Source organism: Scomber scombrus, chromosome 13 (genome assembly GCF_963691925.1).
Source record: "Scomber scombrus chromosome 13, fScoSco1.1, whole genome shotgun sequence".
In the NCBI taxonomy this organism is placed as follows: domain Eukaryota; kingdom Metazoa; phylum Chordata; class Actinopteri; order Scombriformes; family Scombridae; genus Scomber; species Scomber scombrus.
The window spans coordinates 17,331,086-17,348,481 of NC_084982.1; the positions used below are offsets into that span (position 1 = coordinate 17,331,086).

Below are 17,396 nucleotides of genomic sequence, written 5' to 3' on the forward strand. Positions count from 1 at the left end.
GTATTTATTTAACTTTAATGTTCTGCCTCAGTATTTTTTTTCATGTAATGATATTTAAATACAAAATCAGCATCAGTGGGTCTGAAAGTATACTGTATAGTATATGAGTATTACCCTTGTGTATACCTTAGGGGTAATCTTGAAACAGACTTTCAGAGATTTCTGACATGGCATAAACTGTAGAGTTTACCCATTGTCTGTGCGCATAGTACAGTATGTGTGGGTGTGTACTTTGGACATGTTCTATGAGAAGTGATGATACCTGTGTGAGACTTCTGTCCTTTTCATTTCTTCTCTGTAAACCGCACGAACAGAGATCTGATATTTCCCCTGTGCCTCTGTCTTTTGTTTCCCAGAAACTTTGTTCTATTTTCATATGTGTCTTACTAACTGAACTGGTTCTCTCTGAACAATGCATGTGAAAGACAATGCGTTTGCCGTTGACACTCGTCCCTTTAGGCTAATGGCACATTGGAGTGCAGTGAAGTTCTCAAAGCATGGGAGCCACTAAGAGAGGCAGCAGGTTTAAACAACAACACCATGGCTATGTGGTGCAACATCAGTCTGCAGCCTGTTCTAGACGCTTACACTGCATCCCAGACTGTCTACATGAACATGAGTGTGAGTAGATAAGATCAGATTAAATAGGAGGTTGTAAAAAACAAAAGTGACTGTAGGGTGTGCCATTCTGAATGTGTTCCCAAGACCTGACTTAAAATAAAATAAAAAATAAAAAAAGTTTTTTTTTTTTTAAACATAAATTATCATGTGCAATTAATAGCATCACCACTGGGTGGCAGTGTTGACACACAGAGAAAACTGCCCCAATGCTAACAGTCCATCTCTACTGTATGGTGTCTGCACAGCACACGAATGTTGGACCAGTGACTGCAAGCACCACAGCTGCCAAGATTGTCAAGTCTGTAAAGTCATTCTACCAAGTCAACATCAACCGCACACTTGTGACCGAGCAGCTCATCATGGCTTTCTGCAACCAGTTCAGTGGACTGGCAGGCCAGCCTCTCAGCCCTGAGGCTCAGCTTTACTGGTACAAGCAGTTTCAAGACATGCAGCTGCAAAACAGGTGACCATTTACAGCTACAGTCAGATTATGTTATCACTAACATGGGTGGTTATGACTAATGAAGAAAATTAATATCACTGTTGCAGTCGCATAAGGAGAAATCCATTGCAATAGACTTTAGTCCTTGATTTTATGATCACTAGGAACCTCAGTAGACCACACAGACCAGACCACAGTGCAGCCACAGGATATGAAAACAGTGCAATCATGTCAAAATGCAGTACAGCCACATGACAAAGAACACTGAGCATGACAGTCTGATCATTTTAACAGTATTTTTTCTGTACATTTACAGATAGAGACTCACCTATACATGAACTCAATGCTCCATTTGTTGTTACCACATTATCCACAATGCAGCAATCAGGCCATTTTCATTCATATGTAATTACACAATGAATTGGAGTGATCACTTGATTAATGTTTTGCATGTCTACCTGAAAACACAGGCAGACCATGCACAGATAGCAGCTTAACTATGATTCAGCTTGCTCGTCCTCTTAAAATTGATTTCCTTTTATACACCAGCTGCAATAATGAGCCTGGCATGGTGATAAGGATCACATTCTGCATATCACGGGGAATCAATCAGATCTGACTACATGAGTTATAGATCATTGATCATAGTGGAAATGCGCTGCAGTCTATTATCAAGGATGAGATGGAAAAACTATGTGAATAAGTCTAAAGCAAGATGCTGATGAAATATAACTATTCTGGCCAAAACTGAGAAATTTGATTTTCTCACTGTATCGAGGAAATGCATAAAAAATGTTTTTCATCGCATAAAAGAAGTCTGTAAAGATTTTCTCGGCCTATAAAAAATCTCTATAGTCCATTGTCCATAAAATTGCGTTGGGTCTCATAATTCTTCTTGCAATCTTCCTGGTATTTTTTTTGTTGTTGTTGTTTTTATATCTGAAGAATGATTTTAACCTGATTTTCATCAACTTTCTCCCCTATACAGTTTGTCTTCCATCAAGTTGCTCTCAGATGAGCTGCTAAAGGCAGCCCCCTTCCTCCATCCATACATTGAGGCTGTAGAGAAAGCACTGAGCCACATCCTAAAAAACTACCACCTCATTCAAAACGGCAGCTCATCCCAGGATCTCTTCACAGAGGCAGCAATGATCATCCTATCCTCTGCAAACATCACCTCGGATAACATCTTCTCCATGATGTGGGGAGATTTTTCTGGGCTCAATGAGACATCGGTTGTGGACATGATGAGGGAAGCTGTTAAACTGATGATCAACATGAAGGTATTCGGGGACGTGCCTATGATTTACCAAGCCTTGGAACAATTTCTTGCGTCTAACGACACAAGACTGATTGTGGAGAAGGTGGCCGAGATGTCTGCATGGTTGGCCTCCACTAAAGCGTCTGGACTGGATCTGCTGACTCAGGCTCTGCCCAAAATATATGAAATCATCAGGTCCATCCTGACCCAGACGAGTACGGACATGCCAAAACCCATGGGGTTGTACGAAGACCTAGCTGGAAACATAATTGCAATGCTGAGGCAACTGGTAAGCACTGGTGGTCTTCTGCCCCCCATGGACCACCATTTGAGTATGTCTCAGTCGGCAATGACAAGCAGTTACCACATGGCGAAGATCCGACACAGACGTGAGGCCCCAATGATGCCCATAAGAGACCCCGTGGATGATTTCATAGACCTGTTCTACATTGACTACCCAGCAATGTTCAAAGCCATCTCTGTCCCTCCTGCCACAGAGGAAATTATAGACACAGCCCATGTGTTCTTTGCCAATCCTGATCTGAGTATTGTGATGAAGGGTGCTACAAGAGACATGCCGTGGGGCTTGAATACATCTCGGGAAGAGACCATTGATGCTGCTCTCGGGGTGCTCTCCTACCTCACCCTTCCTGGCCTGTTTCAGATGTAAGTGTTATTTGCAGTGGCCCTCATATGGCTTAAGGAATTCTAGTTGTGTAATCTGGCATGATCTTGTTTGAGGTCTAAATGTTTTAAATCTTAATTTGTTTTTTTACCATTATGCTGCCTTTGTGGCCCCCATTTCATAAAGAATCCTTGTTTCATCTTCCTCAGGTCATCAATGGATCACTTGAATAATGCTGTTGGTATGCTTCCTGATGGCTTTCCATTCTCCATGGTACTTAAAAATATCACCAGAGCGCTTGCCAGTGAACCTCAAGGTAACTTTATGATTCAAATCTATTGTCTCTCTTGCTCTGTTTGGACCATGAGAGGGTTCTTGGACTCAGGACAGCTTTATAATGAGAAATGTGCACTCATTAGTTAAAGGCAACCAACAAATCCTTCTCATTCTGCCTTTAAGTGGAGAATCCCCAAATCGATGCTTTATCCTCAGTTTCTCCAAATTAACTTTACCCACTGACTCCTCAGTGAATTTCCTCTCACGCTTAGGCTAATTGTTGCTGCACTGTAGTGCGCCGACTGATGCTGCAGCTTGTGTTTACATACCTGCTGTGACAGTATGTATGCACTTTATAAACACAGTCTGTCAGCCCATGTCATCACACAGCTTGGAATAGTGCCACCTTTTTTCTCTGACCCTCATAACTATTGCGAGACCATGGGAAGACTGTAAACCGTTTTGTTAATGCTGTTGTTATTGTATACGTGATTATAGTGAGGCATAATTCATTTTGGAGATATGAGGAATAAGACTTCACACCAGCTTAGCTTGAGCTCCCAAAGAGCCCAGGGCCATATGGCCCTTCTCCAGCAGAAAGCCACTCAGCACCTTTTTAAATCTCATTAGCAAAGTAGAATTCAATCACTTATCATGTCTGCCCTCACTAAACGTCTCCCCTCGCACTCACACAAGTGGACATCTATGACCTCCTTTTAATTGGCATCTGTGCTTGTGTGATAATGTTTTTAGTGCATAGAATCACTTTGTAAGCAGCAGTAGCAGCTTCACTTCTCTGCAACCCCACTCATATTCTTCACACACATAAACACACGCACAGAGTGAACTCTTGCTGTTTCAAAGGCCTCTAGGTGTTGGGCACCCTGAAATTAAACATCACCATTGTCAAATTTTGGCCTAATTACATATTCTGTTATCACATCTTGCTGCCTGAGGAGGTGCATTTCTTAGAACTTGTCAAATGTATTTTAATGCATGACAGCATCCAGTACTGCTGACCCTTCTGGTCCCATCAGTCCTGCACAGGCCTTCACTTTAAGCACATCATTTGCTGCTCGCTGGCTGACGACGCTGCCTCGTAATGGTGCGAGTCGTAATGAAGCCCAGTGGGATGTCATGTTATTCTGTCACCTTACAGACCTTATTGCACTCTTTTCCCTTTCCATCCCATCTTTCTGTCTAACTCTAATAACCTCTTTCTTACCCTCATTTTTTCTCCCCTTTGCTCTCTCCCTTCCCCTCCCTTCACAGAGAGCCTGATCCTCATGCAGCAGACCATTGAGACAGCTGCTAAGCTCTTCCAGACCAACCTGACAAGTCTCACAAAGCAACTTGGCCACCTGACATCCCAGGTCTCTGCAGCAAACCTGCCATTGTCACACATTTATAATTTCTAAAAATGGTTAAAAATGGTACTTCAGAACTCTGAATGATTAACGTGATTTAATGAGCACAGTTATAATTAGAGATACTTAGAAATCGAATCATTTTGAATTTAAAATTTAAAATTGCTGTTATGGAGAATTTGTTTGTAAATGGTTCCTCAGCAGTAGAGAAAAGTGTACAGGAGTCCAGGATGTCTTACGCTGATAGTGTTTATTGAAGCTTGGCCAAGGAGAATAAAAGTATTATCAATACACCGTCTGATACATGATGCCACCACGATTCTGAGGAAACTGATCCGTGGATAGTCTTTAAGCCTTCAGAGATAGTACCACAAATACTGTATACCCATAAATGGTCATACTCAAAGCATCTACAGTAATGGAATGAGCCTATTGGTTTGTTATTCTACAAACTAGGAAACACAGTTACTCATCTTTGGGGTTAAGGAGTCAGATAGTCATATCCTCTGACCTTGGGTGCCACAGCAGTGCTGCGCCACTGTTATCAAAGTGACTTCCCTATTCTTTAAAACACCACAGACAGCTGCCATCGCCACCTCAAGGAGAGAGACAGTATGTCTTTCTGCAAGGATGATAGTGCAGCCTTTACTGTAACGTCAAGGTCCATGTTTGACCCCAAATATGGAAAACTCCCTAACAATTGCTTCTTGTTGTACTGCCGACTGTTTACAACACAATGCCAATGCTGTCAGCTCTAAAACACAGATAGTAAAAAAAATCTGAAAAAAGAACAGTTTGATCAAATTATTTTACTTGTATTGGAGAATCTCAGAGTCCTAAAATGAATCCCAAAGTAAAATATTCCGACACCACAGTGGGTTGCAATTTATGTCAACCAACCAATCTCTGTTGCAGGTTTTTGATTATGAGACTTGGCCAGAACCTCATTATGGTTTGACTTTTTGACTGAATTGTAGGTGTGCGCCTTGGAGAAAACAGAGACTGTGCGTGTGCTGATGTGGAGCTTATCCATAGAGCCTGGTCAACTGTGTCAAACTTTCCTACCCAGCCTGCAGCTCCTGCTTGAGAGTCTGATGATGAACACAACTGCTATGTCTGATGCCATCTTCCAGACCGTCATCGGAGACCCCAGCACCTATGATGTCCATGCAACCTGGTACACTGTTATTTTCATCTTTCTCAGATGTTTTTCTTGTGAGGGTTTTCATATCAGTGAGCAGCACTTAAGCTAAGCTGTGCTCAATTTTGTCTAGAATAGATCTTTATCCCACTTATCCCTTTGGTATAATTAGCTAAATAGTATCACAGCATGTATGAGGCAACACTCACCTCACAGGATATGAGGCTATTGAAGTCCACAAAATCAGATATTTTTCTCTTGATGAGGTTTGGGGCCAGTATAAGTTTTCTAGTGTTTGACTGGGTTTTTATCCATTTAGCCTGCAGGAGACCTGGCAGCAGTTTATTTTACCGAAATAAAGTCTCCTCTACAAAAATATTTGTAGTGTATTTATCTGTTTGTGTCCATGTTTCTGTTTGTGTGTGTGATTACAGGACTTCTGTCTTAAGTCGAGGTTTGGGCTTTAACACCAGCAGCCTGAGCTCTCTCAACCTCAACATCACGTCTCCAGGTGAGGCATTCTATATCTTTACAGTTTCTTTATTTCTCAATATCACATAATCCATTCCTACACCAATAGTGCATTCATTTATAGTAAAAACCCAACAGATACTTGTTGCTGATTTTTGTCTTTTTGTATAAGATGCAGTGATTGTAGTTTATTTTTATCTAATATTAAGTATGAAACCATCCAACCCTCTGATTTAAGGCTGTGGTGACATGGATTTTTTTTATTTTTAGAAGGGTAATGTTTTAAAAGCAGATCACAAACCTTGTTTCCATAACAACAGACTGCTGAGTTCAGCTCACTTGTTGCTCACCTGTATCTAAGGCCACCACTTTGCTTGCTGCTTCATTATTTACTATAAGATAATACAGATTTTGGCAAAAAGGCTACATGTAAACACAAACAAGGCAGCTACTGCATCCATTTAATAGCGGAAAACATGGAATACAGTACTACAGTAAGAAATAATTTTCAAGACACCCATTTGAAGACTTCAATGAACAAGTACAACATGTTACAGTCAGTTTTTATATAGCATCCACCAAAGAATATACTGGTTCTGTTTTTAGCCCTCACTGTATATCACTTTATTTACCAGGAGTGGTGACATTCGGTGAGTTGCTGAGGAATAAAACAGCCTTTGTTCTGGACATTCAAAAGCACATGGATTTTGATCCAACTGCTCTTACACTGCTGATGGCGTCTACACTACCAAACGGCAATTTACAGGTGAGTCAGGAACATCCTCACCATGAATCCATGTGAACACTGACACTTGCTGTAGTCATTCCTCTTGTACATACTGACCATTAGAAAATCCCTTCATAGTGCGCTTTCAATGTAAGAGGTGGAGGGCAAAACAGCCCTCGTTTTGTGTTCAAATTTATTTAAAAATATATTTGAAGATAATATGATGATTCGGTCTTCCAAATCAGTCAGATATTGACTTGATTTGACTAATTTGGATGGCTGAATCTTCATATTAGCTTCAAATAAACGTTCTAATACATTTTTGAACAAAATGAGAATTGTGGATTTTGTCCCCCATCCCTTACACATTAAGTACATTATGAAGGGACTTTCTAATGGTCATTATGAACAGGAGGAATGATTAAAGAAAACAAAACCTGTTTCAATGTTTATATGGGCACCTGACTATTGCTTTAAAACAGATTTGAAAAAATGTGAAGTTATCCTTAAATTATTGCTTCGGTTAATTGAAGACCCATTGTAATGCTCAGATTACAGCCATTTCTTTAGGTTACCTCTACACCCTCATATCCGTAACTTCAGTAGTTCCCTATATCAACAAGAATTTTACATTCACTTGCATAATTGTATTATTTTTCATTAGGCCTACATACTTTGATTAAGGCTAGTGTCACGTGCAGAGGATAACCTTGCTGCTAATAGCACAAAAGCTACATTTTGTAAAGCCAGCTTGCTTTGTTTAATACAATATCAATTAAGCTCAAGAAAATTAAGAAGTTGTCCTTACAATGGATACTGAATTGCACATCCAATTAAAATCACACAGTGGACACTGTGCATGGTTCTTAATTTCATCACTGCATACATGATTTTGTGGAATAAAACACTTTGTTCTCAGTCTTTGCTGGTACATCACATATTATGGTGCAGAGAAAATCACTTATTTGTCAGCTGATGATTACTTCCCTGTGATTGCCAGCTGTGATTGACTTCACGCAGTACAGATGATTAAAGTAACAAAACTAGATGTGGTTGTAGCTTCTGCATGTGACTCATGTATATCCCTTGAATTGGAGCAAACACATGTCTGTGATCGCTAGCTTCAAGAACAGTTAAACTGAAGTGACATTTTTCCTGTTTCTGTTTTATCATCACAAATTCCTATAATCTCAGTGTACGTGTTTGACTGCTCACAATTCTTGCCAAGATTTTAAAGCAGCAAGACTGATCTGTCTCTAACATATTACATGTTGTTTTCTAAATGAAAGAAAAATTACACTCACCTGGGTACAAAATCCCACACTAGCACAAAGATTTGGACAGCTGTTTATCTCATGAAGCCTCAGGTGAACAAAGTGGGAATCTGGTATCAATGATGTGAATAAAATTAAAGGGTTGAGATCATGTTTATATATGTTTGTGTTTCCATAACTCTCTTAATGCTTTTTTAACAGATCCTTTCATGGTTAGTCAACCTGCGTCACTGCGAGTCCACAGCAGCTGTGAACATGACACAGACAGATGCGATCATCTTCAAGACCTTCTGCTCCATGTCTGTCCAGGAGTGGTACACCTGGTCACTGCTGGTGGCTCATCATCTGAACCTGGAAAAACTCATCTACAGAGTAAGACTCAGTAGAGTCTTTTGTCAAGAGAGAAAAAAAACATGGCTCACTTTCCTTTACTGTTCATGGTTTTCTTTTTTCCCAGAAATGTTTCAATAAGACCAGACAATGTATGAATTTGGTGGTTGCACATTCTTCTGCAATGGCTGAATGGACAGAAAAGAAAGGAAAGACAGAAACAATTAATTTATGTTGGGCAGTTACAAAGCATGTTTGATGTGACAGTGCTCTTGTTTGAGGAACATGTAACCCAGGGATAAATGCTCTTGTACAATACAATATTTGTTCACTGGACAAAGCTAACACATTTTTAATATTTCTTTTTATAACATTTTTTTTTTCATTTGATCTACAAAAACCCCAAAACAAGCAAAAAACAAACAGACAAAAAACACTGCCCACCTGAATAATTCAAATTCATATTTGGACATGAGACTTAACAAGGTGTAAAGCAATCTGGTTACCTATAGTAGATACTCTTTTCTCTTTCAAGTGCAATATTTACCATAAAACTGTAATTTCACTTATTGTCAAGCCACTTTTAAAATTTTATTTGTAAATATTATTATTTTTTGCCTTTCGTTTCAAATCAAGCAGCACTGAAACTAAATCTGAAACATGCCTCATTCCTGATTGATTAGTTTCTAGATGCGTTTAAAGCGGTTTAAATTAATATCTTTTGTTAACAATGGATAAATTGACTACACGTAATGTCAAAGGTGTAGCTCATAGTATTGAACCCACAGAGAGTCATCATCGGAGATTTTCAGCTCATTGTGTTTGTTTAACAGCCTGCGATTTCACTCACTGCACTGCAGCCACTTTTCAGAGTATAAACACTGATAAACTTATTGCATGCTGCACCAAACAAGAGGCACACAAATTTTGCCACTAACTGGTGTTCGTAATGCAGCATTTGACAGATAAACATGCCGATATTTCCTTCAGGAGTTGGTGAAAGCCAAACAAGAGCTACAAGCAGAGTGAATATTAGACTTGCATTCTCCAGGTGGCCTAAAACAGGACTCCAAATGAATGCTAATATTGCTCAGTGTCTGCTGAATGTGTAAATAAACCACTGATTGCTAATTGGTTCATCTTATCATATGTAGCCCCTTCACTCAATTCCTATTTTTTTAACAAAACCTTTGTGATTACACACTCTATACTTTAACCACCTTCTTGGGTTGCATGGGAGAGGAATAGGTGATGGCTACAAATTTAAAACCGGGTTTTACATAAATTCTAATTTACCATGGTCACAGGTTCACAGAGCTTTTTACTCTCTAACTACCTTGTACTGATATATATATAAAAAAAGTTAGTATGTAGTTTCAGGTCATGGATAACTGAGGATGATATGGTTATAGATCTCAGTGACAGCACCACTGTGTTAAAAAGACATCTTTGGCTGCTTGAATTGTATAGGAAAGTAGTGTGAACATATATTATTGACCCTTAACATTAATTCAGTCACTGTTAAAATTAAAACTGGAATATGATTTTACCAACAAAGATTGGATATAAATAATAGCCCCTAAAGTCGTTTTCTAAAATACATTTGTGGGTGCCTGAAGTGTCAGCTAATATTACTTACTTTGCTTTTATCTTGTCGCCGTGACAGATACAACCAAGTCAAATTTAGACAGAGGGGAAAGAATGCAGGAAAATGACAGAGAGAAAAGTGACAACTGTTGCAATAAAAATGAGAAGAATTTGACTTTCAGATGGAATGAAACTTGAGATATTCTTAAGAGAGCACTTTTCATTCTGGGGAATGGCCTTGGCCATTTAATCACTTACATTCAAATTAATTTTTCATTTGAAAGAGAAAGTTCCTGGTTTCTGTCTTCCACCACACACACAACCTATCTAACACATTTTTTTTGCAGGACTAAGAAATCTGGTCATGGGAAACATAAAATGTTTATAGACTAGAGAAGAATCATACTATAGAAACAGGTGTGACTATTGCGCTCTTTATTTCAGATAGTATTGACTGAAGACATGCAGAGCCTGGTGGGTGTCATGCTTGAGATGGCTAACATTTTAACCAACATGATGGACAAGATGCTTCCTGCCGTTCAGCAACTGCAAAGCTACATGGTCTCCATCAAAGACCTCAACCTGGTAGCCAACAACGAATTTAAACAAGTGTGTATTCCTTACTACTGTACAGTCCTTATTCATGAGTGTGTGTTTGTGTGACCAATAAACCTAGCTAAAAATAAGGATTGCAAATGCATCAGTTCTCAAAAATGTTATTGTGATTATCCTTGGCTGCAACACTAAATTTGATATCTGTATTTACCCAGATGACAAGAGGACAGAGGGCCCACATCTCAAGCAAAGCTACATTTGTCACCCTCTCTCGAGCACTGTGCAGTAACGGTATCATGGCTTTGTTTGGAATCTCCAAATTTCCCATCAAATCGGAAAACCATTCCTTGCATGACAACCCCCAGAGGGAGGAGATGATCGATAGGTTCAAGATTCCTAGAGATGCCTGTAAGTTGGGAGGAGGACAGATTTTGGGCTTTTACAATCTGAATTTTATCATCATTGCATCATTTTTTGCACATATGTATTTGGTCAGTGTCTTTATAGGATTTCCTAATGCAGTGTCAAAAAGCAAGGGTAAATAATCAGTTAACCCAACAATAAACTAATCTTTCTTGATTGTTATCCAGAAACTATTAAAGTCAGTGTTACTTCATTATGATGAAGTTTTTTTTAAGTCAGTATATACCCTGTCCTGCTGATGTAAATACTCACAAGAGCACAAATGATTGCAGCTGATGATTATAGTCTTCAGAAAGAATGAATGGAAATAACACATTGTTGGTTTTGGTTTCCATGACATTTGTTAACAAACATATCATATTACATTGGTCTCATTCTCTAAGCTCAAAAATAATCCTCAAAATGTGTAAACATGTTAACAAAAATCGAAGCGTTGCATTCTTATTTTGGACTAATATAACACTGTGTCTTTGTGAATACTGTGTGTCTAATGGATCTTCTCTTTTCGTCCATTTGAAGCTCCTTTTTGTATGAACATGTACCTGGACATGGTCAACACCACAGGAGGAGCCATCGCCTGGGCCTTCCTCAAACCAATGCTGATGGGGGAAATCCTCTACACTCCTGACACACCCATCACCAGGGATATAATGCAGAAGGTAGACTGTAAATTCACAATATGTTACCCCCTCTTCTCCACCCACCCACACTCTTAAAACTGCAGTGTATTTTATATACAACCAATTTTAGGTCTTATAACTTTAATGACCAAAGTAACATTTTGGTGACTGTCTGTATTACAAAGGTTTGCTGGTCGGCCTGGTTCAAGGATTTATTCTGACAGTCTGTGGACATTTTTGCGATAGAGCTTTTTATTTCACTTTCATTTTTCTAAGCCCTGTCCTTAAAAACACAGGGTCACCTTTGTTGAGTAAATCACTTGAATAGTGTTGTTTCTTTTTTACAAATTTTGTTATTTCTATTTCTAGCTTTTCTAGGTTACATTTACTTTTTATGTCTTTATGCAGCCCCAACTGGCATGTGATGAACAAGAAAAAGAAAGTTGCAGGGGGCATGAACATACTAGTACACACTACCACCTTCTGCTGTGTTTCTATTTTCAGCAAGTTTGACATTTTTAGTATACCGCCACCTTCACAGACTCAAACAGCCACACTCACAAACACTGCAGGTAATAAAATCTTGCTGATACACAGCCATTTCATTTCACATTCTCTTGTCCTTGTCCTTTCCTTGCACAGGCCAATAGCACATTGCAGGAGTTTGCAAATCTGAGGATGTACTCCAAGAAATGGATTGAATCCTCCAACTACATCATAAAGTCTGCCGAAATACTGAGCCACACTTTGCCAATGCTGCAGGTATGAAAATTCAGAAATGTTTTCTGTATATCTGATTATTTTAGCTGTCTCGTTGTCGTCTGAAAATCTGCAGATAAACTTTGCAGTGGTCTGGTCTTCGACAAGTTGCAGCGGCTGAGTCTTGATTGTTGTGCACCATCTCTACCGCTCTCTCTCTTCCTCTCAGAATTCCCTCGGCAATGCTTTTGTGAAGAATTTCATTGAGATGCAGACAGACATCAATGTCGACAGTATGAAGGAGACGCTCACCAACTTCTGTGAGTGAGCATTTGAAGGTCTTACTTTTGTAAGCTGAAGATACCAGGCTTACCTTTTATATTCCTCCCTCACATATTGCCTGTAAAATATCCACGCTATCAAAAATGGGACTGCGTCTCAGGTTTACAGGAAGCATTATGCTCATTTCAACAATGGATTACCTTGTATTGTCAGACCATATTTTCATCTTAGTTAACATGTAACACATGTTCAAGCAGTGTGTGTCTGCTCCATGCTGCTTGACATGGCGCACACACCACAAATATCATCACTTTAATTTGGCAGTCAGACCAATCTAAAACTGCTCTTAGCTTTGTATTTGCACTGCCAGTAAATTTATTTCTTTTGTTTGCCAAAGCTAACATGACAGTGATGCTGGGGAAGAACAGACATGTGCTGAATCAGATCACCACCTTGTCCACCCTGATGGTGAACCTCTCCTCCTGTGTCAAATTTGACCGCTATCGTGGCTATGACAGTGCTGAAGAGCTCGACACTGTGGCTCAGGACCTCGCCAAGAACCGTAATCTCTATGCAAGTGAGTGAATATTGGCTGTAATTGACCAGCTTTATGGTAAAAGACTATATTCCTTCAGTCTGCCATGTCCACTGGACAGGGCTACATGCATCGAAGACTTACTGTAGTTTCATATCTGCTTGTGTAGATGCTAATTCTACATTATGATATTGATTAAACTTCCCCTTTATAATAGGGAAAAGCCCAATAGATGACAATACAAAACTCAGCCAGCCAGATAAAAGAAAACACTGCCTGCCTACTGTGTCTAAAATGACTGCTGGATTGTGTTTGTGTTTGTGATTTGTGAGTAAAATAACACCACGGTTGTGTGGTTATGTGTAAAACTAGCTCATATCAGAGGCTGGCAGCTTCAAAGGTTTATTAAGCACCCTATCAAACATATACTCATTTACATTATTTAATCTACGGCGTCTCCTCTAAAGGTGTCTTGTCTTTTCATAATGAGTTGAGGTGAGGACACTTTTGGGAGTTCAGATTCTGGGCAGCAGTTTATCTAGGGCATGGAACTTACAAAGAGTTAGGCTGGTGTTTGAATGTCATATTTCAATTCAAACTTTTTGCATTGAGATTGTGCAATCTTTCTTTAAGGTGTTGTATTCAAGCTTCCCAAAGATAACAACTCATCCAGGAAGCGTCAGGCAAGGTCCTCCTCCTCCACGTCCTCCCTGCCTCCCAAAATCAGCTACACTATCCGCATGCATATGGACAATGTCATGCGCACTGACCGGGTCCGTGACCCCTACTTTGTGAAGGAGACACACATCTCTGCCAGGCGGACGCTGCGCTACAACCGGGGCTTTGTGTACCTGCAGGAAAACATTGATCGGGCTATCATTGAGCTCCAGACTGGACAGAAAGTCACAGACCCAGCCGTCCAGCTTCAGCCCTTCCCATATCCATGCCATCAACGAGATGAGTGAGTGCCCTCTGTGTACACAAGGATGCGCACACACATGCAATATGACCATGCTCACATATGGATGCATGCACAGAAATGTGAAAGGATACACAGTGTCTCTGAGGGGACATACAGGCATTGATGTGGCATAATGCATGCTCTCTCATTATTCATTTGCCACTTGGGAATGTCAGTAAGTAGTCACTCACAGGAGCCTTTCTCATGATAATTGGCTCAGCACCATGGCCATGAATATTCACTATTATTGTGCATTCAAGTTTGAAGTCCATGCACATACACACTCAACCACTCAAACAGCTTTCAGGCCTCTAATAACCATCTATAAAAAACACCTCTCATGCCTGTAGTGTATTTTCAATTTAACATGGGTTTGGCATTAACTTGTGCATCAATACACTACATTGTTTCGAATAAATCATGCTTGGACATAATGCCTATGTTTGTGCTTTCCCTGGAGTGCTTCTTAAGACAGTGCTGATATCTCATCTCAGTAGCACCAGCGGGCCACTGTCTCTAGCTGGCTGCCTTCAGACCAACTAAGAGATATGGTGATCCTCGCCTCTCCGTCGTTCTGATTTATTGCTCAGCAACACGTTTCCTGACATGATAGCTGTGAAATATGGTTGTGTAGTATGAGCACACACTAAATTCCTGTGTATCAGGGTCTAGATATTATTAGGGTTCAAAAATATATAGAGCACCATTTGTTTTGCGTAAATAATACAAGGATCAGAGCATGGCTGTCAAAAATCTCCCTCTTGAATATTGCTCCTCCACTCCGCATCTCTGTGTCCTTGTCAGGCCAGTGACTAAATGATTGGCCTGTTCATCTGCTGTTGTTGACAGTGATTGGATGTTAGGTTTTCTAAACATTTGATTGACTGTTGGCATCTCTGGATTCCCCAGGTACCTGGAGGCCATCTCTTTTGTCTTTCCACTCATGCTGATGATCGCCTGGGTTCTGTTTGTGGCTGATTTTGTGAAGAAACTGGTTCACGAGAGAGAGCTGAGGCTGCATGAGGTAATGTTTATTTATATATGCATATAAATATACATGTACTTTTGCATTAAACTCAGAATTCTGGATAGTGCCCATTGTTTTTGTTTAGATTGTTTGTCTTTCTAAAAATAGAGACACAAATTTTGTTTTAGGTTGCGTTCATGGCTGACTGACAAATGCAAAATTACTTCTGAACAGTTGACTGACTTTTGAACACAACCACAAATGTTAAAATCACTTTCCTTCCTTATTATGTCCAGGGTTTGTTATTTTCACTTTCAAATCTTTGCTGCTTTAAACGTTTCAACAACAGTGGCATTAAAGTGTAGAGACTGCCTTTGTTTTTAATTGCCATTTCAGTGTTTTTTTTTCTTCATGTTCTTTCATTCTGTCTCGTTCAACAGTACATGAAGATGATGGGAGTCAGCCCGGTCAGCCACTTCTTTGCCTGGTTCCTGGAGTGCACTGCTTTCCTGGTGTTCACCGTCTTCATCATCACACTGGTGCTGAAGTACGGCGGCATCCTCTCCAACAGCGATGGCTTCCTCCTTTTCTTGTACCTCTGTGACTACAGTTTGAGCATCCTGGCCTTCAGTTACCTGGTCAGCTCCTTCTTTGACAAGACCTACATTGCTGGTCTCAGTGGCAGCCTCCTTTACATCCTCTTCTTTTTCCCCTTCATTGTGGTCATGGCCCTGGAGACCAAGCTCACCTTCGCCCAGAAGAGTGGCCTGGTGAGACACCTCTAAACCTCTGTTATCATCAGTCATGTATATTAAACTAGTTTTCGTATATTGTGATATGTGTAATAACTCAAAACAGCAAATAATGTAATTTGCTCAAGAAGATGCTTGAAGCTGAATGAGGTTAGGTACAATGTAGGAGATATAATGTGCCATTTTATTTCAAAATGTTATTTAGTCTATTCATCTTAGAGAACAACTTTTACTTTGGCATTATGATTCAAAATATATTAGTACAGTCTTAAAAGATTCCAGTTCCTATATGAAAATGTCTGAATAAACAGTGGCTTTTGCCTTTGTTTTCTGTGAGGTTGTATTATTATTTTTCATTTTGACATATATATTTGACAAATAACTCGGGAGGTAGCAGAGGGGAAATAGACACAAATTTTAAAATATTTCTGTTTGTGTGCTCCTACCTTCTTATGCCGACATAAATTATAGATGTTATATTTTTCTGAAATTACAACCATTTTTTGTGCTTGCAGTCTAATGATCATTAATTTGAGGTCAGACATTTCATGTTTTTATTTAACATAACATCATCCAACTTCATCTATAGCCTTACCTTGATCAAAACAATTCACATCATATCAGGAAAGCCTTTTGAAGTATATTACTTCCTTCCAGATTTGTCAAGTTACAGAAATTACAGAAAGGCATGTTGGAAAAAAGAGGTTATTGTTTATTTTTTGTTATTTTTTTATTTGTCTAATTTGATTCTGATTTTCCCACAGAGTATATTCTCCCCGACCTGTTTCAGTTACGCCAGTCAATATGTCTCTCGCTACGAGGCCCAAGGAGAAGGTACAAGAGTGTCTGACTAGCATCAAACAAGATCTCTTTGACATGTAACCCAGTTGAGTAAATGGGAGGTGACATAAAACATTTCCTCTGTTGACTTCTTCAGGAATTCAGTGGAGCAACTCATACAGGTCGCCCATAGCTGGAGACACGGCCTCGTTCGGTTGGCTGTGCTGGCTGATGCTCATTGACTCCATCCTCTACTTCATCATCGGGGGTTACATCCGTATGGTCTTCCCAGGTAAACTGGAACACTGAATATCAAAAAAGACTTTGATATTGACCTAAACAACATTGATATAGTTTTGGTGCCCAAAGTCCTGATAAAGATTACATATCAACACATATAAAGCCACTTCTATTACTTGGATTGGTCCATTTGTTGGGTAAAGTTGTCCTAAAGCTCTAATGGCCAAATCAGATCACGCACACCATTATTCTGCGCTTTGAGCAGATAAAACGATCGTCACTTAGTCAAGGTGAACACAGATTTGCTTGTCTTGATATCCATCCAATTAGTCCTGATGGTCTGTTGATTTAAGATTTATTGGCTACAGGTTAGCGGCTGTCCTTAGTACATGTAGGGGCAAAATGTGTTTTCTGGTTTGCCCAAATCTGCTGTACAAATAAATGTGTTAACAGCACAATA

At 39.6% G+C, this 17,396-nt stretch overlaps 1 protein-coding gene across 1 annotated transcript in view; it reads left to right on the top strand.

The window, feature by feature from the left end:
- The window catches only part of abca12 (ATP-binding cassette, sub-family A (ABC1), member 12), a 74,468-nt gene that overhangs the window by 28,135 nt on the left and 28,937 nt on the right, over positions 1-17,396 (top strand). Inside the window, exons 24-43 of the mRNA XM_062431302.1 lie at positions 460-621; positions 867-1,084; positions 2,052-2,990; positions 3,159-3,265; positions 4,498-4,598; positions 5,570-5,769; positions 6,168-6,244; positions 6,843-6,970; positions 8,407-8,577; positions 10,567-10,731; positions 10,893-11,085; positions 11,620-11,759; positions 12,363-12,482; positions 12,649-12,739; positions 13,099-13,278; positions 13,870-14,197; positions 15,107-15,221; positions 15,605-15,934; positions 16,681-16,750; positions 16,854-16,988. Of these exons, the coding sequence (XP_062287286.1) occupies positions 460-621; positions 867-1,084; positions 2,052-2,990; positions 3,159-3,265; positions 4,498-4,598; positions 5,570-5,769; positions 6,168-6,244; positions 6,843-6,970; positions 8,407-8,577; positions 10,567-10,731; positions 10,893-11,085; positions 11,620-11,759; positions 12,363-12,482; positions 12,649-12,739; positions 13,099-13,278; positions 13,870-14,197; positions 15,107-15,221; positions 15,605-15,934; positions 16,681-16,750; positions 16,854-16,988 (3,970 nt within the window). The remainder of the gene's footprint in view (positions 1-459; positions 622-866; positions 1,085-2,051; positions 2,991-3,158; positions 3,266-4,497; positions 4,599-5,569; positions 5,770-6,167; positions 6,245-6,842; positions 6,971-8,406; positions 8,578-10,566; positions 10,732-10,892; positions 11,086-11,619; positions 11,760-12,362; positions 12,483-12,648; positions 12,740-13,098; positions 13,279-13,869; positions 14,198-15,106; positions 15,222-15,604; positions 15,935-16,680; positions 16,751-16,853; positions 16,989-17,396) is intronic.